General features: G+C 33.3%; 3 protein-coding genes and 2 pseudogenes across 3 annotated transcripts; 1 reads left to right on the top strand and 4 right to left on the bottom strand.

The window, feature by feature from the left end:
* Positions 1 to 2,539: 2,539 nt before the first annotated feature.
* Positions 2,540 to 2,988, bottom strand: LOC142534823 (F-box protein At4g35930-like). Its single transcript, XM_075641551.1, has 2 exons — positions 2,864 to 2,988; positions 2,540 to 2,801 (listed from the first exon to the last, which is right to left on the bottom strand). Exons 1-2 carry the CDS (start codon positions 2,986 to 2,988, stop codon positions 2,540 to 2,542), a joined length of 387 nt encoding a protein of 128 aa, XP_075497666.1.
* Positions 2,906 to 4,786, top strand: LOC142534831 (NEP1-interacting protein 1-like). The gene is made up of 3 exons (XM_075641556.1): positions 2,906 to 3,838; positions 3,926 to 4,093; positions 4,405 to 4,786. The coding sequence occupies exons 1-3, from the start codon at positions 3,707 to 3,709 to the stop codon at positions 4,525 to 4,527; spliced, it is 423 nt and encodes a 140-aa protein (XP_075497671.1). The 5' UTR covers positions 2,906 to 3,706; the 3' UTR covers positions 4,528 to 4,786.
* A 3,434-nt stretch (positions 4,787 to 8,220) lies between these two features.
* LOC142534822 (la-related protein 1C-like) lies at positions 8,221 to 12,434 on the bottom strand. The gene is made up of 8 exons (XM_075641550.1): positions 12,240 to 12,434; positions 12,046 to 12,174; positions 11,293 to 11,857; positions 11,069 to 11,216; positions 10,880 to 10,970; positions 10,135 to 10,206; positions 9,836 to 9,844; positions 8,221 to 8,352 (listed from the first exon to the last, which is right to left on the bottom strand). The coding sequence occupies exons 1-8, from the start codon at positions 12,432 to 12,434 to the stop codon at positions 8,221 to 8,223; spliced, it is 1,341 nt and encodes a 446-aa protein (XP_075497665.1).
* Positions 12,435 to 15,064: 2,630 nt separating this feature from the next.
* On the bottom strand, positions 15,065 to 17,590 carry LOC142534830 (F-box protein At4g35930-like; annotated as a pseudogene).
* Positions 17,591 to 19,030: 1,440 nt separating this feature from the next.
* On the bottom strand, positions 19,031 to 21,437 carry LOC142534828 (rac-like GTP-binding protein ARAC6; annotated as a pseudogene).
* Between the last annotated feature and the right edge of the window lie 1,916 nt (positions 21,438 to 23,353).

Below are 23,353 nucleotides of genomic sequence, written 5' to 3'. Positions count from 1 at the left end.
TCAAATTGTTTCACATTAACTTTTTGCTAGAAAATTTTGATAGAATTAAATAAAACTCAAATACAAGATTAGATAAGAAAAACAAAAAACTTACTCTAAAATTACTAAAAAAATAAATAATCTAAATAAGAATAAAATATTTACTATTGTCATATTAATTTTTACCTAAAAAAATAGCCGATTTATCTTTAATACCATACTTTAAATAAATAATAATTAATGTATAACATAACTATACTTTCAAAAATATAGATAAGGATTGGATGTTCAAAATTTGAAAATATGGTGAGAATAAGAACATGAGTGTTACTTCTGTTCTTAGATAATATAGAGATTATAATTTGCTTTAATCATTCTAAATCAATTGACAAAAATATTCTTTTAATTAAATAAAAATCATGATAGAAATCTACGTTAAACTAAATAGATTTTTTTTGTCAATTGACATGTAATAATTGTTCTAAATAATTTATGTACTAATTGATTCAAGCCCAAAAAATTATTAGAAAAAATTGGCTCTACAAGTATTTGTCACTAGTTCAACCATAAGAATTATTATTATGGTCTGATTCATCTATGCACTGCTATCTAGAATATAGAGGTGATTTCAACATGTTCAAGAGTTGATTTTTGTCGTATAAGATTATTCATGGTACACACGTAGCATTTTGTTCTAAATATCACTTATTTTTTTGTGTTCCTGTTGATGATTGTATCTAATATTATTCCATCACATCTCATGCACATGTAAACGCCACAACATAACGAACTCTTATATCAACTAACAAATACTTCGTATTTGCTCTTATTTTATGAAAATGGCAAAACCTATTTTTTATAAGAGTGCATTTTATGTCATTATAAACTCATTTAAGTGTTCAATTTTCTATACAAGAAGAAATATCAAAGACATGTTTTCAGAAGTCCTCAATAAGCTCATCCATTTAAAAATTTAGTGGTGGTAATATTTTTATTAAATATTGTATATTTGTCCCGGAATCATGAAATACAAAACCTAAAGCTTTTTGATTATTAATCTAACAAATCAAGTGAGATACACTATCAAAACTTAATAAATTACATTTTTCTCCTCTTATTTCTTAGTGTTAAGTTATTTATTGAATAAAGAGTGAGTCTTATGTGAGACCGTCTCACGGATCTTAATCTGTGAGACGGGTCAACCCTACTCATATTCACAATAAAAGTAATACTTTTAGCATAAAAAGTAATACTTTTTCATGGATGACCCAAATAGAGATCCGTCTCACAAAATACGACCCATGAGACCGTCTCACACAAGTTTTTGCCTTGAATAAAAAATTTATTTTAGAATGTTGTACGTTAGATGTCGATCCTGATATTTAATATATATCATTATTATTTAATTTGATTTAAACTTTAAAAAATATAAAGATATATTTTTATTTTGAAAAAAATAATTTATTTGTATATATTTTAATAAAATAATAAAAACTAAATTTTAATGTTGGTTATGCTTATCAATAATATTTTTATTTTTATTATATTTAATTTTATGATATTTACACATATTAATTCAAAGATTATTAATATCGTCATTATTAACATTATTATTATTATCTAATATTATGTATTGCTTTGAGCACAACAAATAAGTAAACTTAACAAGGGTATAATATTAAATTTATTAATACGCAAAAACTTGTGTGAGACGGTCTCACGGGTCGTATTTGTGAGACGGATCTCTTATTTGGGTTACCCATGAAAAAGTATTACTTTTTATGCTAAGAGTATTACTTTTTATTGTGAATATGGGTAGAGTTGACCCGTCTCACGGATTATGATCCGTGGGACGGTCTCACATGAGACTCACTCAATATTTAAAAGCTAATCACATATTCAAAATGTTGAACCAAACAATCTTAATAGTATCACATAATGTTTGATTATCTATAGCATAATTAATCATTTATTTATCTCATCACTTGTACCAAACACACCCTAATAGAATAAGAAAACATGAAATTAAATAAATATTTTAAAGATTCGTCTTGTCTTATTAACCAGTTGAAATCGACTACTGTGTTAGATCTATTGTCCCTACTAATGCACTAGCACATTATAATCGGTTGGGAGAATTCCGAATCGATTGGGCAATATCTTTGTTAGATGACTTCCGAAGAAGTTTTTTTGTTTGAAAACCTCTTTCTCCAAATCCACTAAGATTGGACGTTGATGCAGGATTTGATGTATCCTGGAACCAGTTCGACGTTGGTGTAGTAGTTGGTGATCCACATGGTGTTTTAGACTGTTCAAACAGTAATTCAACCGACGGTCAAGATGATATTTAAGTTCTAGAAGTTCAACCACTTATTGATTCGGCGGATTTCCTATGACAACAGAATCTTTAGGCCCCAAAATTCACAAGCACCTAAACTGACTAGAAAAATCATGATAGAAATCTACTCCAAATCTCCAGAAACTATACCAAAAGCAATCATGCCAATGTTCTAGCTATACACATATATGGAACAAAAATAATACCAGAAAACAGCAAAAATCAACGAAGATTGTTTTGCGCAACCGCTTGGCACAGTTCATCCTCGTAGAATAGGGCTCTATTAGAAGCCAAGGATTTGCAGACAGGTTTCGGCAAAAAGGATGGCACCAAACATTTTGAAGAAAATGGGGATTCTTGGAAGAGAACAGCTGCAATTTGGCGCATCTCAGTGCATTTTAGACGAGAAGGGGGACGAGGGCCATGCTTAGGTGCCTTGGGTGAGTGAGGACTGCCAATCCACACTCCTTTTCCACCTCCCTTGCTGCAAATGGTTCCAATATGTTTCAACATTTTTTGTTTGTAGTAGACTTCTTAAGTACAAACAGCATATTGGAACCATTTGGTTTGAGTGGTTGTAGATTCAATTTCTTGATTTTGGTTTGATCGTACGCTTCTAATGCAGGTGGGTTATCACGATTCAAGGGGTTTGGTGGTTTCACCCACCCCATAATTATAATGTGTTTTTTCCTTAACATTGATTTGTTCTCCCGTGGTTTTTATTGTTTTAGGGTTTAGGTTTTTGCTATGTCCCGCAAATTGGGGGTTTTCAGCATATTTGGGGATTTAGAACATTTAAAGAAATTATAATTTTAGGCTATGTTTGGACCTTGGGTGACAGAGAATGTGAAGAAAACCATCATTCATACTGAGAACCCCAAGGATGCAGTTTTCATTTTCTTTGTGATTGTGTGGTGTAGGATTTTGGATGTGAATTTTGTGCTGTATAGGTTTTTGGAGTTGATTAAAGGTGATTTTTCAATCACCTTATGATTATTTTTTTCAGAAACGTCTCACGCAGCGACTACCGAATTTTAGAGGGATGTTGATCTTTAGTAGTACTTTCTCTCGAATTATTCTTTATGCTAATGAAGGAGCTGTCCCTGCTATGCAGTTGGTACCATATTGGGAGCAATGACTGGAGCGCTTATTGGCCAAGAGACAGAAAGTGGATTTGTTAGAGGGGCTTCGGTTGGTGCCATATCCGGTGCTGTTTACTCCATCGAAGTCTTTGAATCATCACTTCTTTTGTGGCAGTCCGATGAATCTGGGATACAGTGTCTCCTGTATTTGGTAAGTCTTATCTATTGAATGGATTAATAATCTTGAGTCAATACTATTCAATTGCAGACGTGATAATTCTGGCATTCAATCTTCGAGATTTATAGCATGTTTAGTAATCTGATTGAGTTTGGAGCTAATAATCTGACTGTACAGATTGATGTGATAGTGAGCCTTCTAAGTGGCAGACTTGTCCGCGAGCGTATTGGTCCAGCTATGCTAAGTGCCGTGCAAAGTCAGGTATTATGCTGCTCGATTGCTTTTCTTTGAAATAGGGATGACAGTATTTTTACTTTTTTGACTTACGAAATTTTCTTCGTTAATCAGATGGGAGCTGTAGAAACAACATTTGAAGACGTTCCCGACATTTTTGACACTGGCGGGGCAAATGGTTTGTTAGTAGACACAGTTGAAAAGTTCCCAAAGATAAGGGTTGCAAGAGACGACATTGTTGATACTTCCGGAGAGGGAGTCTCTTGTTCTGTTTGCCTTCAGGTACTGTTCTAATTTCTTTCCCTTTTTATCTGTCTCTTGTTAGATAAACTACATCAGTGCACCTTGACTTTTGGCCTATATAGTGACATTTATGAAATTTGCGTAATTTCTATGACAAAGCAATTACGCATACGACACATCCTACATCTACACTCGTTGTGGGTATTCATTTATATCCACCTAATTTCAGAAGAGGCCATTGTAATTATTCAAGTGTTGGCCAAAGTTTGAGCTCTTTGTATATAGACTTCTTTTATCGACAAGTTGAACTGATTTAGAAGAATCTGTCCCATGCTTTTAAATATACGCAGGACTTTCAGCTAGGGGAGACCGTGCGAAGTTTACCTCATTGTCACCACTTGTTTCATCTACCTTGCATCGACTCTTGGCCGGTGAGACACGGTTCTTGCCCGTTGTGTAGAAGAGTATTTTGATGCTCTTTTTGTACGGCGAGAAACACCAGCTTGATGATATCCTCTTACTCGTATACGGCCTCTCTATTTGTTCAATAAATCCGTAGTTTTAGATTGGCTAGGTGCAGCTCTATGTATGTAGTTTCTGAGCAACATCTTTCGTGTTCGGTCTCTGCGCTTGATCACGATTTTGTAAAGAAAATTTTGAGGTGTGGTTTGTATTCCCTCACAGATCCTACGTACACACAATGTTTGTTTGCTATTAGTATTTTCTTTATCATCACTAGTTGTGTTGTTACATGGCATTGTATCGTATCCATCTTGTATGACGTGGATAATTTGACTATTCCTATAAATCATCGTAAATTATGCAAATTAGTACAGGCGCATAATATATTTTCATTCTTATTCATTTATAAATATTGTTCCATAGTTTATTTATCAATAAAGTTCAATTTTTCTTGCTTGATTTTCACTTCATTCACAACCATGCTTTGCACTTTCTAACCATTTTAATTTTAACGCTCATCTGGTGTAACTCTTTATTCTTGTTTTTTTTAAAAAAAAAAATCTATTAAGTGTAAGTATTTTAATTTATAACATCGGATTTCAGATTATCTTTTATGACAATCGAAATCACCTGTTTACCATGTAATGAAAAAAATCTCTCACAGTCCAATGGCTAACAAGAAAGTGAGCAATCAAACTACCATTTCAATTCAATCATAGAAAAATTTGAGAATTCTAAAATTGGCTACAAGTCCGTGAGAAAGCTAGTTTTTTTAAAGAACTTTCCTAAGCTAAAGAGATAAAATGAAAGTACTTTTTTATGATATATCAATGAGAATGGAGAGTCCTCTCCCAATCCATACATACATGATCGATAGAATACTACGTAAGTAGGACAGTCAACTTTATACTGTTTACTTTTTGGATTTGAAAAAGAATGCATTATCATTCATTTTGCAATAATTTCTTTAAAAAAAGTATATTCATCTTATTAGCGGTTCTTTTTCTTCTTTTTTTTTTTCAAGGAATCGAAAATAAAAATTAGGAGAAAATTATCTCAACTACATTTTCTGAACCAAAACAAATTAAGGCTCGGCTGAGCAAATATTTTTAGTATTTTACAAATAAAAAATAAAAGCATGTGTTTGGATAAATTTTTTGTGAAATATTTTTAAAAAGGTGTTCTACAAAGAACAATTGAGAGTTTTTTTTTTATATTTTTAGAAATAAAGGTAACGATAAAAATCGAAACATACTACTTTTTAATTATAAAAACGATTTTAAAATATATGTCCAAATGCATATTTGTTCTTAAAACTTCAAATCTTTATGGTATCGAGACGTTGAAATTATTTTTACTTTTCACAAAATATTGCATAGTTACGCAATTACTTCTGTATGAAGGTCCAAAATACATGTCATTGATAAGACCAAAACTAATTCAATCTTTTCAAAAAAAAATAATAATAATAATTCAATCTTTACAAAAAAAATTCGGTATTGTTAGCAATTTATTTGAAGTTATACTAAAGTAAAATTTTAAATATTTAGTCGATCAAAACTCAAAATGTAACAAGTTAATAGATCGAAAAGTTTATTTTTTCCCTACAAAAAAAATGACCGATTTCAAACTTTAAAATCTTTCTTGATTCAAATTTCAGTTCCATACCTGAAATATGAACTAAGAACCACCGTGAAATCCAAAACAAACGTGTTTAGCAAGGGCAATATAGGTATTTCGCGAGAGATACACGACAAAAGACCCAAACAATTCATCCATGCACGATGATAGAAGAACATGCTACCCACTCAACTCATTCCCCTCTCTACTCTTGAATAGTCCCAACATTTAACAATTCTTAAATCTCAAAGCCGACAGCCAAAATGGGTTTCATTACAGGAAACGGAAAAAAACCTCTATCTCGAATCGTCGTGAAAAAACTTTTCCAACGATCATCATCCGATCACGAAAGCGATTCTAGTATTGTGATTGTGCACAACAACAACAAAAGGAAGATTCAGCAATGAAATAAGCAACATCTTGTATGAAGAGACTATGGGTACAGATTTCTTGTCAAGAGAAGATATGGTTGTCTTACTTATTCGCGCGCAAACATATATATATAGAGAGAATTTTGTTAGAAAAGACGAAAATGATCTTGTAAGTTGGCTTGAATTGAAATTTGATTATTTTATGAGTCAAAATTTGTTCTTAATGTAATAACTTGTCTTCCTTTGTATCTCATAACATAGTATTGAATATTATCCATACGTTTGAAAACATGGCAGCACTCAGGCGAAAAAATGATTCCAAATACGGACAATGACAAATTATTTTAGTAATTCCTACTTTTAATAAACAGATAATCAAAATCTATTTTGGTCAGACTTATTGGACAAACATGCCCTAAACCATATATTACTTATGATAACATAATGCATGTTTGCATATATTTATACAGGCTAGAAAGGCATTCAGAAAAGTCTGGTGAAGTTGCAAGCCCTCGTTCGAGGGGTTATCGTCCGAAGACAAGCACGCTTAGCCTTGCAATGCATGCACGCACGCACGCACTTGCCCAGTGCACCTCACTGTTCACGCTCGAAAGCTTCTGTTAAACGACTAGTCGAATATAGCCTAAATGGGAGCAATTCATGGTATTTTTCGATTTCAAGAAAATTCAATGTTAAGTGTTGTACAATTATTCCAAGGAAATGGGAATCATGCTGGCTGCGGATCAACTTTTGAAAACTAGATAGATATCGAGCACGTAATTAAACAAGAATAAATGTTATAAAATATTTTGAAATATATTTGTACAGATGGATTTATTTATATATTTCGAGCATGTTTTAGTTTGATATTGAGCTTGAATAATGTTGGAGCTTGTTTTAGTTTGATATTTCGGAGTATATATCACCAAATAAATCATTTACTCTTGCTAATATACTATCCTCCAAAAATTAGATTTACTAGTGTTGATCCATTATATATATAATTTCAAAAATATCATACTCGGCTCAAAACCAAAACGTACGTAGTAAACTAATTTTGAGTATGATTCAAACTATTTTCACCGTAACAATTTATATTATAACAAAAAATATATTATTTAATGCTCGTGGCCACACATTAATCGCTATGTGGGTTAGATGAAATATTTTCTTTAGTCTTACTTTATAGATTTTCAAATATATTTTATTGAAAATATCTATAATTTTCGCAGTGATAAAGATGCAATTAGTAAAAATAAATCACATAAAAACCAAACAGAAAATATTCATATCCAATATTTCAATATAATATAAGATGTTTCTGGGGAAAAAAAATAAAAAAAAAGAGAGGCAATAGACTCTGGACAATCACGAATCCAACTAAATTACCAACGACTATAAGAAATAAGTGGAAGTAAACCAATATCTTCCGACGGTGGCTAAAATATAGCTAGAAATTGTGTTAGTCTTTTTATCATGTATATGCAGATTAGAAATATTGAGAGATTGAGGACTTGATCCTGTAGAATACAGGATAGTTGGCATTATCCATTTTCTCCAGTAACCCTTCCTACTCACCTATTCTACCTGCAAGAGTAAGAAAAAAAATCGCCTAGATGAGTTAGAGACCACCACAAACTCTGAAAAGCAGCCTAAAATATAGAGTTGTTGTGTGTTCAAAGTCCCCACCTATGATAATAGTATCGCTAGAAACTACGTGTTTGTCTTTTCATCATGTATATGCAGACTAGAAATATTGAGAGAATAAGGACTTGATCCTGTAGGAAACATGATGGTTGGAATTATCCATTTTCTCCAGTTACCCTTCCTCCTCACCTTTCCTCCCTGCAAGAGTAAGAAAAAAATCGCCTAGATAAGTTAGAAAGCACCGATGCTCTATCTAAAGTGCATGTTGTGGGATGAAATGTCTACAAAATACCCAAAGGATATATAGATATATAGAACAAGACGGATGAGAAAGCTGAAAAGGGGATATTAACAGATTTTGCTCATAAGTTAATCTAATTTTTGGAGGATAGTATATAATGGATAAATACTAGTAAATCTAATTTTTGGAGGATAGTATATTAGCAAGAGTATATGATTTATTTGGGTGATATATTCTCCGAAATATCAAACTAAAACATGCTCCCACATTATTCTTATACTCAAAAATATCAAACTAAAACATGCTCGAAATATATAAATAAATCCATCTGTATAAATATATTTCAAAATATTTTATAACATTTTATTCTTGTTTAATTATGTGCTCGATATCTATCTAGTTTTCAAAAGTTGATCCGCAGCCAGCATGATTCCCATTTCCTTGGCATAATTGTACAACACTTAACATTGAATTATCTAGAAATCGAAAAATACCATGGATTGCCCCAATTTAGGCTATCTTCGATTAGTTTCAATTTGAGTAAAAAAACAAAAAAACATATAATACATAAATTACATTTGAATTAATACAAAAATTAAATAATTCAAAATTGAATTAAATGAATTGATATAATCAATGCAAACAATAATTAAAGTGATCATTTATTACAGTACACACACATATAATTAATTTGATATCCTGCACACCTACCGTACACACTTTTGTGAGCACCGACGAGGTGTCACTCATCTATTGGATGTGATGAAATATAGAAAAATTACACATCGAATGGATGAGTGACACCTCATCGGTGCTCACAGAGGTGTGCACGTAGGTGTGCAGGATATCAAATTATATATATATATATATATATAACATTGTAATCATTTGTGTTTAAAATTTATTTATACAGTTTGTAATAAAAATTAAATATATCATAGTAACACAAATCATATCACAAATTAAATTGATTGATATAATCAATGTAAAAATTTTTAATTTAGTTTATATTTTCAATAAAGTTTAGTTTCAATTTGAATAAAAAATATATAATATATAAATTATATTTGAATTAATATAAAAATGAATTAAATTCAAATTTGAACTAAATGAATTGATATAATCAATACAAACAATAATTGAAATTATCATTTATTGTAGTACATATATTTCAATATTAATGATATATCTTTTTCTTTTTTAGAAATAACATTTTGACGGAAAATTAATATTTTTGGCAAAATATTAGAGTACTTGGTAAAAGGACATCGTAAAATGCACAATTGTATTTTAAAAAAACCACTAAAGAACCAGTTGTTTCCTCGTTCAATGATTTTACTTCTTAACCTATATTGCTCATTAAAGAAATTGAGGACTTGATCATGTAGAATACAAGAAGGTTGGCATTATCCATTTTCTCCAATTACCCTTCCTCCTCACCTTTTCTCCCTGCAAGAGTAAGAAAAAAAATCGCCTAGATGAGTTAGAAACCACCAATACTCTATCTAAAGTGCATGTCGTGGGATGAAATGTCTACAAAATACCCAAAGGATAACAAGTCTATAGATATATAGAACAAGTCGCATGAGAAAGCTGAAAAGGGGATATTAACAGATTTTGCTCATAAGTTAATCGCATATTCACTTGTTTTTTCAGTAAAATTTTGGACTACACTACTAGTAAAAGATTTACTATAAGAAAAGTGGTATTGCGAAGATCAAATATGCGATACATTTCACCTGTATTTCCACCACATTCGAAGCTCGCAAAGCATCCAATATAAGTTGGACATTGTCTGTCAGCTCCCTAATCTGAAAAATTGAGAATGTATAATATTAGTATTCATAGTTAAGTCTCATCGTAATAGGTGGCAAATCATTTAAAAAGTTTGATATGATCAGCCATAAAATATCCAGCTGCCTCTGTGACTATGATAAGAGGTTAAATGGCAGCACTAACAGTCGATTTGGTGTTTCAAATCATGGCAGGCAAGATTTTCAGCCAGAGATGATTTGATCCGATCAGGCATCTCCAAATTCCACTCCAAAGACAACTTACATGAATAACTAACCCGTCCAAGCTACTTCATTCTCAAAATAGTATCATTGTTACCTAATGAAACCAACTAAAAAGAGTGTACCATGATTCTAATGTGCATTCTTGGTCATACAAATTTACCATTTCCATATCAATATAAATCTTCTGATAAACTCAAGCGTATTACAGTTAGATATCAATTGTCATTTTATTTCATCCAAGAATAATCTAACAAAACCGAAACATTTCAAAATTCTTAACCTATATTGCTCACTAAATTCCAATTAAAGAATCAAGCTTTTGATATTTTCAACTTTCTGATCTAGAGCCTCAAAATTTCTCTTCTATGTACCAACAATCAAAAAAGAATCGCAAGTTTAAGTTTAGATAAAATGGATAAAGAAATAAGCATAAGCAGGAAATTTTTCATTAATTTGACCGACTTACTTTCTTAAAGCTTGCTATTAAGTTTATGGGAACCCATCCATCCACATCCATTTTCTGGCGCAAATATGTGTCCTTCACCAAATTATCATCACTGCAAGATACATGTGAAAATCCAAGCGTTGATACCATGCGCAAATAGACAGCAATGAGCGGATGAATCATTTAGTATGCATAACAAAAATAACATACCAAAAATAATAATCTATCTGTTTCACAATTTTGGAAGGCAAGTGAGGATCAGGTATGGGAGACGACATTGGTGCATATGGAAACATAGGCATGTGCCCGGGTGAACCTGGGTGGGGTCCAAGAGCAAAATACGTAAAAGATGAAGCATCTGCAAATTGAAACAAAATATAATTAGCACGCAAGATAATCTACAGAAGCAAGTATCTCAAAGCAGCAAACCTCACCATTGTAGAACACTGGGGGACCATAGGGCCGCGCACCCACAGGGGGAGGTGGAGGAATAAAAGGAGCACTTGAAACTGGACCACGTATGAAGGGCCGAGAGGCGACACTCTGCTGGGGTGCAAGGTTTACTCTGCTGCCAAAAGATTGATGGTTATAGCTCCAATCATCAATCCAACGTTCCTGGTATCGTTTGCTACCATGGCCATGATTAGAAGAACCATTCCCTTGAAGTTGCGGTCCACTGTTGTTCCTTCTAAAAGGACCACGCGGATGGTGTGGCTCATGCCCACTGTGAGATCCTCCTCTCTGTCCAACATCCCAACGTGTGTTGTCCCTAGGAGATACCCCCGAAGAGATGCTGGACTTCACTGGCTTAAAAGGAGACGCTTCAACCACAGAACTGTGTGAATTTGGTGCTTGAGAAAAGCTGCCGTTGGCTGTTATGTTTCTGTGACTTGTCCTGTCACCACCTAGCTCCGGAGAACACTGGCGGATAGGAGATTCATGGTTCGAAGCTGAATTTGTTGCTACTTCCTGTGAAGACCAAGAGTCAACTGACGTCCCCTATTATTCACAAAAAGAAAATTTCGTAAGGAAAGCAGTCTAACTTGTACGAAAACTTGATCATCGAGTTCATAATAGCACTAGAAGCATATATAATAAAACCCAAGCAACTAAGAACATCAGATAAATTGAACAGGTAGATTAAAAGGGCCAAAATATAGAGAACAACAATGACAGAAATAATAAACCTGTGACAGAATGATTGGTTCGTGAGAGAGTTCTTCAAGAGAATCAGTCGAACTCGAAGAAGCCTTCGTGGAAGCACGAGCTGATTTGGAGAAATCAGGCCAAGATGCTGTCCCCATCAAAGCACCAACCTGCGGAGCAACACCATTAGCAGGATTGTTCCAAACACACTTCTTGGTTACACCAACATTCTCACTTCCTCAGCCTGACCATCCTCGGCCAAGAAACTAGCAGGTGGTGCGATTAATTGGTTTAGGAAAATTTCAGAAGGCAAAACGTGCTTCTGATCAGAGATACTCGAACATGAACAAGGCGACGCGAGCCGTGAATGGCGATCAATAACAGAATTTACAGATTGAACAGAGGCGGAGGAGTCAGAAGCAGTAGCCATTGCAGAAAACAAAAAAATAGGTCAGGCAACTGAACATCAAACCCACCAACACAATCGAATCGATTAAAGAAAACCCAAAAATTCCCACTCGAAATCGAAATCGCCTATCTCCCGCCCGTTTTCTTGTTCGGAAGCAAATAAAAGTGCAGTGTTCTAGTCTCCCCGCATATATATAGAGCAATGAAGCGGGGAATTAGTTTCCTACGACAAATATAATTACAGCTCGGATTTAATTAGGATATACGTATTTAGTATCAAGATAAAAAGATAAAGGTTAATTTTATTTATTTATATATCGGAACAAATAATATTTTATATCTCGAAAAAAAAAAACAAAGAAGTAAAATAATCGATATTTAAAATCCGATATCTTTTATTTATAAAAACAAAGCCTATGTTTTTAAAAATCGAAAAATCTTTAATGATTTATAAGGTGATTTATATCAAGTTTTACTTTTAAAATTTTGACATATGGTGATGATATAATTTATCTCCAAATTATCATTAAGAAGATCTTATCTTTGTATTTCAAATTGTTTCACATTAACTTTTTGCTAGAAAATTTTGATAGAATTAAATAAAACTCAAATACAAGATTAGATAAGAAAAACAAAAACTTACTCTAAAATTACTAAAAAAATAAATAATCTAAATAAGAATAAAATATTTACTATTGTCATATTAATTTTTACCTAAAAAAATAGCCGATTTATCTTTAATACCATACTTTAAATAAATAATAATTAATGTATAACATAACTATACTTTCAAAAATATAGATAAGGATTGGATGTTCAAAATTTGAAAATATGGTGAGAATAAGAACATGAGTGTTACTTCTGTTCTTAGATAATATAGAGATTATAATTTGCTTTAATCATTCTAAATCAATTGACAAAAATATTCTTTTAATTAAATAAAAATCATGATAGAAATCTACGTTAAACTAAATAGGATTTTTTTGTCAATTGACATGTAATAATTGTTCTAAATAATTTATGTACTAATTGATTCAAGCCCAAAAAATTATTAGAAAAAATTGGCGCTACAAGTATTTGTCACTAGTTCAACCCTAAGAATTATTATTATGGTCTGATTCATCTATGCACTGCTATCTAGAATATAGAGGTGATTTCAACATGTTCAAGAGTTGATTTTTGTCGTATAAGATTATTCATGGTACACACGTAGCATTTTGTTCTAAATATCACTTATTTTTTTGTGTTCCTGTTGATGATTGTATCTAATATTATTCTATCACATCTCAGGCACATGTAAACGCCACAACATAACGAACTCTTATATCAACTAACAAATACTTCGTATTTGCTCTTATTTTATGAAAATGGCAAAACCGAGTTTTTATAAGAGTGCATTTTATGTCATTATAAACTCATTTAAGTAGTTCAATTTTCTATATAAGAAGAAATATCAAAGACATGTTTTCAGGAAGTCCTCAATAAGCTCATCCATTTAAAAATTTAGTGGTGGTAATATTTTATTAAATATTGTATATTTGTCCCGGAATCATGAAATACAAAACCTAAAGTGCCTCTTAAAACAAAATATAACCGTACCATTATCATAGCACAATTTTAGTACAAGGAAATGAATCCCTCTCTCTTTATTCTTAGGTAAATGAAAATGTTCTTTGTTTATGGAAAATCAATTTAAAATAGGAAAGGTTTAAAGTATATTCTAATAGAATAAGAAAACATGAAATGAAATAAATATTTTAAAGATTCGTCTTGTCTTGTTAACCAGTTGAAATCGACTACTGTGTTAGATCTATCAGTCTCTACTAATGCACTTGCACATTATAATCAGTTGGGAGGATTCAGAATCGATTGGGCAATATCTTTGTTAGATGACTTCCGAAGAAGTTTTTTGGTATGAGACACACTGAATTCTTCAAAACGACTTATCCCACATTGTGTTTGGAAACCTCTTTCTCCAAATCAGCTAAGATTGGGCGTTGATGCAGTATTTGATGTATCATGATTCATGTAACTAGTTCGACGTTGGTGCATTAGTTCGTGATCCACAAGGTGTTTTAGACTGTTCAAACAGTAACTTCAATCGATTGAAAATCATGGTCCAGATGGTATTTTAGTTATAGAAGTTCAATCACTTCTTGATTCGGCAGATTTCCTATCACTGCGGCAAACGAAGTCAGCATATTGTCTAGCTAGTGAAGCGCTATCTTCTTTATCGAATATTGAATGGTTCAATGGTGGTATTCCACCTTTGCTGTTTGAAGTTGTATCTAATGACTTGCTGAGACAATCTTGATGAATGTTGTATTTTTTTTAAAAAAAAATTCCTAAAAGCCATATTGCTAATAATTAATATGAAAAATTAGAAGTCGATACAAGGCGAGGCCTAATTTTTTATGATTATTATTATTTAAAGACATAGACCACGAGTCTACAAGAATGTATTGATTATAATGTGCATGCTAAGATAGTTGAAAATCCAATACTAAAATATAAAAAAATCCAAAAAAACTGTACATATTGCTAATATGTTACATTATTCACCTCAAGAACCAAATACTACTAACCAATCTAAATCTAACAGAATCTTTAGGCCCCAAAATTCACAAGCACCTAAATTGACTAGCAAAAATTTCACCAGGCCGGCCTACTCCAAATCTCCAGAAACTATACCAAAAGCAATCATGCCAATGTTCTAGCTATACACATATATGGAACAAAAACAATAACAGAAAACAACCATAGCAAAAATCAACGAAGATTGTTTTGCGCAACTGCTTGACACAGTTCATCCTCGTAGAATAGGGCTCTATTAGAAGCCAAGGATTTGCAGACAGGTTTCGGCAAAAACGATGGCACCAAACATTTTGAAGAAAATGGGGATTCTTGGAAGAGAACAGCTGCAATTTGGCGCATCTCAGTGCATTTTAGACGAGAAGGGGGACGAGGGCCATGCTTCGGTGCCTTGGGTGAGTGTGGACTGCCAATCCACACTCCTTTTCCACCTCCCTTGCTGCAAATGGTTCCAATATGTTTCAACATTTGGTGTTTATAGTAGACTTCTTAAGGGGAAACAAAATATTATCCATTGACCATGACTGATTTAAATTAAAAACAAAAAGAAACAAACAAAGAAACCTCCGAAAGGGCCAATGATCAGTCGGTAGTGGAGTTGTTATTTTTAGCATCTCTTGCCTTGCTCTATCTGGAGTGGTGTAATTAAAGTGGAATTGCCTCGCTATAACGACCTGGACCAGTCAAATCATTAAATAGATGTCATCGTGTTACTTTAAAAATAAAGTGGCAGGGTAAAATAACAAAGTGTTATGGAATAGAACTTACTGCCTTCCTAATTTTTTCAGAGACATGGAAAACTGCTCTGAGTTGATCATGGTGGAGGTGGCAAAGTATTTTGACCTTCATGATAATATATACTAGTTAAACACAGATCCTTAGAAATTAAGAAACAGATGTTCAGGAACAGTAGATTACAACTAAGCTGATAAAAAAATGCACGGCAAAGGAAAATTCAGGAAATACTGATCCTAAAGAAACATGTATCTACTTGTTTGAGAGTCAAGATATCAATGTGCTTCCACGTCTTTAGAGAGAAGAGTTTCCGTAGTGCTTCGTTCTTTTATTTTGCAATTTCAGATTTTTTATAGAGTCAAGAAACACTTGTGGTAACTAGAAAACACTTTGGAGCAAGAAAGGGGATTCCAAATATGATTTGTTAAACAAATACATAAATTCCTCAAAAGTCGGGGTAACGTGCAATAGCTGTTTTTATTAACCATGCCAACTCAAAACATGTTTTCCGGAAATCTTAAGTATTTTTTAATTAGTGATCAGTCATCAACGACATATAAGCTCTCTCAGAGGAACATTTGCAAGTCTATTTAGTAAATCTGTACATCAGAAGTTTGGGGTTGTAAAACAATAACAAGACAAAGTATTTTGAAAAATGGCATTTAATCCAAAATGACAGAGTTATCCAAGTACAGCATTGTAAAATAGAACCAAAAGAATCAGCAAGTTCACAACTTTTGACTTCAAAGTGAAAATACATGACAAACAGCAATGGTCCAAGGAATCTGTATGCGCCGGTGAAGAAATTGGCAACTACTCTAACAGCCAACAAAGAGACTCTAACACTCCAACAAATAGACAGAAGGAATATGTCAGCAGAAAAACCTACATTGTCGAATATTTGCACAATTCACACATAGCATTGTTAAGCTAAAGAGTGAAGTTAATAGATACCAGTAAATCAATTGGAAGAGACTCCAGCCTTGACTCAAAAACATGTTCTGCGGCACAAGGCGTCCTTTGGAGTTCTCTGTAAATTATTCTGATTAAGTACATCACTATGCCCATTTCCTGGAGCGAACTCGAATCTCTCAGGCGACAAAAGTTTGGGGCTTTTATCAATGTTCTTATTTAGAAGAATCTTGACATCATCGCCTGCAGTGTGCTTGGAATCTACAACCCCGACTCTTTTCTTCCCAAGGTCCATCCAAGACTTAGAAGCTGATGCCTTGCTATTTCTAAGCTGGGCAAGAGCCCCCGGCTTCAAATACTTATTGTTTGTATTTTTCGACTTTCTTTTCTGTCTCCCACTTCTGGACTGCCTTTCATTTGACGACACCTTCCCCATTGTTTGAATCTCTTACTTCTCAAGGATGATAACTCTCAAATTTAGATTACCTTTCATCGAACCATTCACAACCCAAATCAGCACACTGAAATAACCAATTACAAAGCAAATTCTGAGACCCTCTATACAACAAAAACTGAGAAACGGTACCCATTTCAGCTAAATCATTTTCTTCATCACGTAAAAATCAAGCAGTCATAATCAGCAGGAAAAAAAAAAAACTACACGTGATAGATACACGATAGGAAAGCCATTGCCACATGACAAACACAATCAAAACATACAACAAACATAACACAATCATCAGAATCCTAAATACATATTTTTGAAAAACACAGAGACCAATCAAATAAACTTAATCAAGCCAAAAAAAATCGAGGAATTCAGATGAAAAACCTTCACTAATCCTTCTGAAAACAGAGCCATAAGCAGAAACCGAAGAAAAATTAAGAACAAAAAGAATATTTAAGGAAGAGAGGACGGGGAAAAAGGAGGGAAATGAGAGAGACGTAAGCAGCTTGGGTTTTGGGGGAAAATTTTTGAAATATATTTGTGCCCGCCAATTCTTTGGGGAACAATTTCGAATAACTGCATAAAGATAAACGTGGCGTGATATTATTGGTGGGACCTGAGCAGCATTTGGCGTAAATTGCGGAGGACAAAATATTAAATATTTTTTTTTATGCAAAATTCATTATTTTTATTAATTTTTGTTTTTAGAGTTAGTTTCCTTTACTTTATTGGTTTGAATAGTTTTGGATTTTTTAAAATTAAATCTGGGTTTTATATTTCCACAATCTGGGTCAAATGCCCCTGGCTCTATTATTATTTTTATAAGTTCAATATCTCGTTTCAAATATCTTGATTTTTTTTTTTTTGGATTGACATATGAATTTCAAATCAACACTATAAAATTTTAAATCATTTCAACAATAATTTTAGAAAATTTCAAATGCACCAAGCATAAATTGTTGTTTGAAATATATTCCAAAATATTATCAAATCAAATATATTCTCCAAATTAAATACATCAATCAAACACATAATAAGATCATATGAATTTCACATATTTCATGGAATCAGGGGAGATATACTCTATATTTAAAAATCCAAAAATCTTTATTTGAAAATTTTAAAATTACTAAAATAGTTTCTTTATATTTATCCAGAATTTTTGAATTTTTAAATGTGTGAAATTTTTTTATAAGAAGTTATAAAAAATTAAAAATAATCTAAACAATATCACATTATGCCTGCAACGCATGTTTAGTGGCGCTAGCTAGGAGTACGGATAGAGGTAATTTTTTTTATTTAAAAAAGTTATCTTTTGAAATCTGTACGGATAGGGTTTTAACCAAAATTGTCAGCAAAAAGTGTAATTAAATATTAAAAGTCAAAGGACTGAAATTGTAAATATAAGGGGCCACGTGTTGTTTGGGAATTAAGTATAATCTAATATTATTTCGAGGCCTTAAAAGTTAAAACCGATGGAATTGTGACGAAATATAATCTAAAAAGTAGATTTGGATTCTCTCTCTTTTTTATGAAAAAGAAAGTGGTTGTGATCCACCGAGAATCTTATCCGACCAAACTTTATTCTGTTTCTCAAGAAAAGAGACATGTTGGCCAATGAAATGAAATACATAAACTATAAAGTAGTGCAGCCGGTCGGCGTCTTAGTGTGTAGGAAATAATAATAATAACAGATAAAATATATAAGTATGGCCAAAAGAATTGTACTATTTCGCTCCATTCCCGTGAGTGGATCGCATGTCAAGCATTGGTCAAATAAGTGGTCAGCATGATCATGGTACAAAGGACGGATGCAAGAAACAATTAACATTAACCACCAACTCAACAATTTTCTTGGTCCAGTTAACAAGAGAAAACAAATGGAAAACACAATGGCAAGTGACTAGATATGACTTAACAATTCGGGTTTAAGCCATCTATACGAATTGCTAGAACTTGGGGCAAGCGAAGGCAGACTACGGTTCCTACTTGAGGAGGGAAAAGCACATGAAGTTGATGGAGGAGAAACAATGGTGGGGTATTGTCCTTATTGTGCCTAATGCTGATCACAATATAGAACAGGCCTTTTGAGCCTTATTCTTCTTTTTCTTTTGCTTGGTGGCTGGGAGCACGACTTTGATAGCAGCATCGAAAACTGCTTTGACATTCTGTTGGGAAAACATAATGGGGTAAATGATGTGCAGAGCGTTGAAAGGAGTGACGGGTACGAATAAAAGAAACTAGAAAGTTGAATATTGAATCTTGAGAATACCTGTTGTGTTTTTGAACTACATTCAATGTAAGCAGGAGAACCATCATCTTTTTCAGCTCCTCCCCCTGCACGTTTGAGATATGGCATTATAATCATGTTCAGAAATAGGAAGAAGAAAAGATGATTTTAGTCTTTTTTTGTTTAGAATTAATCAGGAAGTAGATGGCAAAGAGAGCAGCATAGGTGAAGCCTCACCTGTACGGTAGTGATCGGTACAGCGCCTGGATGGTCAACAAAGAACTGCTTGTCATCCCGAAGATCTGAAATCCGACAAACTCATTCAATGATCAACAAATAAAATCTTCATTTAAAGTATAAGCAATATTCATTTTTGAACGAGTAACACAATTGTGCCATAAGAGAATCCTACAATTGTTTAACTTACACCATATAAGATCATAAAACACCATATGCAACAACCAAATACTCGCAAAAAATATTCTTTATAGAGCTCTACAGACTCATGTCAGAAAATGAGAAATCATAAACACAAAAGCATAGCACAAAATTGTCAAAAACATAACACAGCATCCAAGGAGCACTGACAAAGCTCCCATAATTCCAATCAAGCTGTTTGTTTTCTTCTACGTGCAATTTAATCAGAGGGGGATAATTTTTTTAAAAGTAAACATTATGGATGGAAACATGGTATCTTGAAATTTTTAAAAGAACAAGAGCCTAAAATCTGAGCATCACTTAACTTGAAACTGACATCACAAAAAACAGTAATACAAACAATGAAAAAGGGACAGAGCATAACTACTTCCTAATTTTCAGTACATTAATTTCCAAAGAATATATAACGTATCACAACTAAAAGAACCTAGCCTACGAGAAATGCCGTAACCTTTTGTGCTATCGCTAAAGCATGGCAGCAACAGATCTACTACTAATTGCACCTACAAATTATGTCCACGACAGCTCTCTGTCCATTTTATTATTTGTAACTGTTGGGGTTGTTTTGCTGAGGCAGGGAAGAGAGATAAACAAAGGAAACCTTACCTAGTTTTGTACCAACGAGAACGATAGGGACACCGGGTGCATAATGCTTCAATTCGGGAATCCACTGGAAAAAAATTACAGAATGATCTCAGAAAGCAAGAAAAAGTGAAGCGCATAAAAGTAAATGGTAAAGAAGGAAATGGAGTAAAAGAAAATCTTTAGAGAACATTCCATGAATTACCTTTTGGAAACATTTCGTAGCTGGCTTTGCTAATGAGAGACAATGCTAAAATGAAAACATCAGCGCCACGATAACTCAAAGGTCTTAATCTGTTATAGTCTTCCTGTCCTGTTTCATAAAATGAAAATTGCAGGTTCCTAAATTATAACAGCTATACTTCAAGATGGAACATTTCTAAATTTCCGTATTGAACCCCGTGCATAAGAAATTTTGGAAGAATAGTTATCAAGAAAGATATATCTAGTTACCTGCAGTATCCCAGAGGCCTAGGTTAACAGTGCTCCCGTTAACGACCACATTGCACTAAAATTGTCGAATACGGTGGGCACATAATCCTGTTTGATTTAAATAATAAAATAAAGATGTTAAACAGATTGCAAATCATACATTTAAAATGTTATTCATTACCTATCTGGAAATAATCTACATACGGAAAAAACCAACAAGCAACATTCAATCAAAACTGATCTGAGGTTCTCTTTCGAAGATTTAACAATACACATTCTTCCACAAGATGCAACGTCACAAGTAAGCAGATATCTTTCCTTCCATCAACAGACAAGAAACGGAAACGCAAGCTCAGATTTTTTCACTCATTTCACCAACTTCTCAAGATTTACTGAATGTCAAGAAACGATAAGGAACGAGGAAAAGGGTGTACTACCGTGGGGAAGGTATTACTGGTGTAGGAAATCAAGAGACAGGTCTTGCCAACGGCACCATCGCCCACCGTCACACACTTGATGAATCTCGACGCACTCATTCTTCAGATGGAAAAATTCGCACCCACCTTCCTTCACACACACACACACACACCGTCCACCTCTCAGATCTTCTCCAGAAGACCTGATGCCGCACGCGATTATCAATTTACACCCAATGACACATACTAAAAGACAACATAGAATTCACAAGCTCCCCTTTCAATCGAAAAACCTGTCAACACACCGAGAAAAAACTGTCAAATTCAAACCCTAACCCTAAGATCGGAAGAAGAAGAAACGAGAACCGTCGAGGGGAATGAGAGAACATGGGGGGATCGAGATCCAGAGAGAGAGAGAAAAATGGAGGTTCACTGGAAGTGAGAGACTTGAAACTGCGGGGAGAAATCTAGTGAATGGCTACCTTACTTTAGCCGGGAAATGCTGTCATTGAATTCGTTCTCCATTTTTCTAATTTCTATCCCCGATTTTCCAGCGGGGAAGAAAATATCACTGGGCCGATGGACCGGAATAAACAGGCCTAATTTGCCGTCGGGCTTAGGGCATTTGCATCTGCGTTAAGACTCTCGTTTTGTTGGGCTCTGACAATTGGGTCCCAACTTGTTCCAACTTTATATCTGGTGAACTGAGTTTTTATATTTTAAATTTGAAATAGAGGACACGTAAACTACTAAAATATGCATTTCGAAGTGAATGATTTTAATTATGTTCACTCTCGTACTTTGTATAATTTTTTAATTTATGATTATATGAGATCAAATAATTTTTTGTTAGTGAATACGATAATATTGCTTTTTTCGATGACTAGTATAAGTAAACAGGGTATAATAAAAAACAATCATACACCAAATAAATACATAAGACAAAAAACCATGTGAGAGAGATCTCCGATCCAATCCAATCTGATTATGAAAACTATTAAATTTATGTCCAACTATTATTTTCGCTTGTAAAAACATTATTTTTTGGTTAATAAAATTATGAAGGAAATATTGCTGAATTATTATTTTTTATGTAAAAAATATATTGTATAATATATTTATTCGAGTTACAAGTATTACAATTCTATGCACCACACAAATTATTTTTGACTTCATGAAAGCCCCTGAATTCAACAATGCTCATAAGAGTTGAAGCCCAAAAAAACATTATAAAATATCTCTATCATTTTATTATAGGACAAAAACTGTGTGAGACAATTTCACGGGTCGTATTTTTGTTAGACGGATATCTTATTTGGGTATCCATAGGTATAACTCGTCTCCCGGATACAGATTCGTGAGGACCGTATCACAAGAAACTTACTATTATTATAATCATTTGCTCTTCTTTTTTAAAGTAGTTTTCATCGGATAATCGCTAACCTGAGCGTTTGAGGAGCTTTCATCAGTATCCTGCATCTCCTAAAGCTTGCTCGGACGTAGTGGAAGACCCATACAAGCTAATTGTTTTGGAGTTGTTGAGTATTAGCTGAAGGCCGGAGATGCCAACTACTGGTCTCCTCAAATCGGATAATATCATTTTTGACCGTATCAAGCACTAATTCCTCAAAGGACATTCATTCTTGTGATTAAAAATGGTATTAGAAACTGTCATTTTGTATACGCGTTTCCTATTTTTATTTTCTTTTTCAGGTATGGCAAATGTACATTTACCACGGATTAATAGATAATTCATACGGGGCCAATTTTTGGCAACCAAAATAAAACGTAAATAGTCTAATGGACTTCCCCAATAGTGTGCGTATCTACATATACATATTGTGTGTATGTGGCGCATACGCCCGTGCGACTTATAATATTTTGAAATTATTTAAAAAATGAAAAATGAGATGTCTCAATTGGAATATAAAGTCTCTAGGCGAAAATTGATTGGTAACCATCAGCTAATTAGTCATCAATGAGAACATCTAATATTACAATACGTGAGGTCTTTACACAAAACCTCTCAGTAATGGTACAAGAAGAAACACTCATAAAGAAACAAGGAAAATGAGTTCACATAGAAGAATAGATGAAGTTGGCAAGCAAAATTACACACACAAGGACAATGGTTAAATAGCTACAAGCAAGATCAA

The sequence above is a fragment of the Primulina tabacum genome, unplaced genomic scaffold, assembly GCF_025594145.1.
Source record: "Primulina tabacum isolate GXHZ01 unplaced genomic scaffold, ASM2559414v2 Contig705, whole genome shotgun sequence".
Classification (NCBI taxonomy): domain Eukaryota; kingdom Viridiplantae; phylum Streptophyta; class Magnoliopsida; order Lamiales; family Gesneriaceae; genus Primulina; species Primulina tabacum.
The sequence above is the reverse complement of the archived record's forward strand: the minus strand, read 5'-3'. Positions and strand labels throughout refer to the sequence as shown.

What these genes read in the sequence shown, in the direction of transcription:
- LOC142534823 (XM_075641551.1), bottom strand. Translation starts at nt 2,988, where the DNA reads ATGGGGTGGGTGAAACCACCAAACCCCTTGAATCGTGATAACCCACCT. An exon ending in CCAAATGGTTCCAATATGCT is followed by an intron (nt 2,802 to 2,863) that starts GTTTGTACTTAA and finishes AACCATTTGCAG; the next exon opens with CAAGGGAGGTGGAAAAGGAG.
- LOC142534831 (XM_075641556.1), top strand. Translation starts at nt 3,707, where the DNA reads ATGTTTAGTAATCTGATTGAGTTTGGAGCTAATAATCTGACTGTACAG. An exon ending in TAAGTGCCGTGCAAAGTCAG is followed by an intron (nt 3,839 to 3,925) that starts GTATTATGCTGC and finishes TTCGTTAATCAG; the next exon opens with ATGGGAGCTGTAGAAACAAC. An exon ending in CTTGTTCTGTTTGCCTTCAG is followed by an intron (nt 4,094 to 4,404) that starts GTACTGTTCTAA and finishes AAATATACGCAG; the next exon opens with GACTTTCAGCTAGGGGAGAC.
- LOC142534822 (XM_075641550.1), bottom strand. Translation starts at nt 12,434, where the DNA reads ATGGCTACTGCTTCTGACTCCTCCGCCTCTGTTCAATCTGTAAATTCT. An exon ending in AGGATGGTCAGGCTGAGGAA is followed by an intron (nt 12,175 to 12,239) that starts GTGAGAATGTTG and finishes GTTGCTCCGCAG; the next exon opens with GTTGGTGCTTTGATGGGGAC. An exon ending in CAGATAGATTATTATTTTTG is followed by an intron (nt 10,971 to 11,068) that starts GTATGTTATTTT and finishes TGTATCTTGCAG; the next exon opens with TGATGATAATTTGGTGAAGG.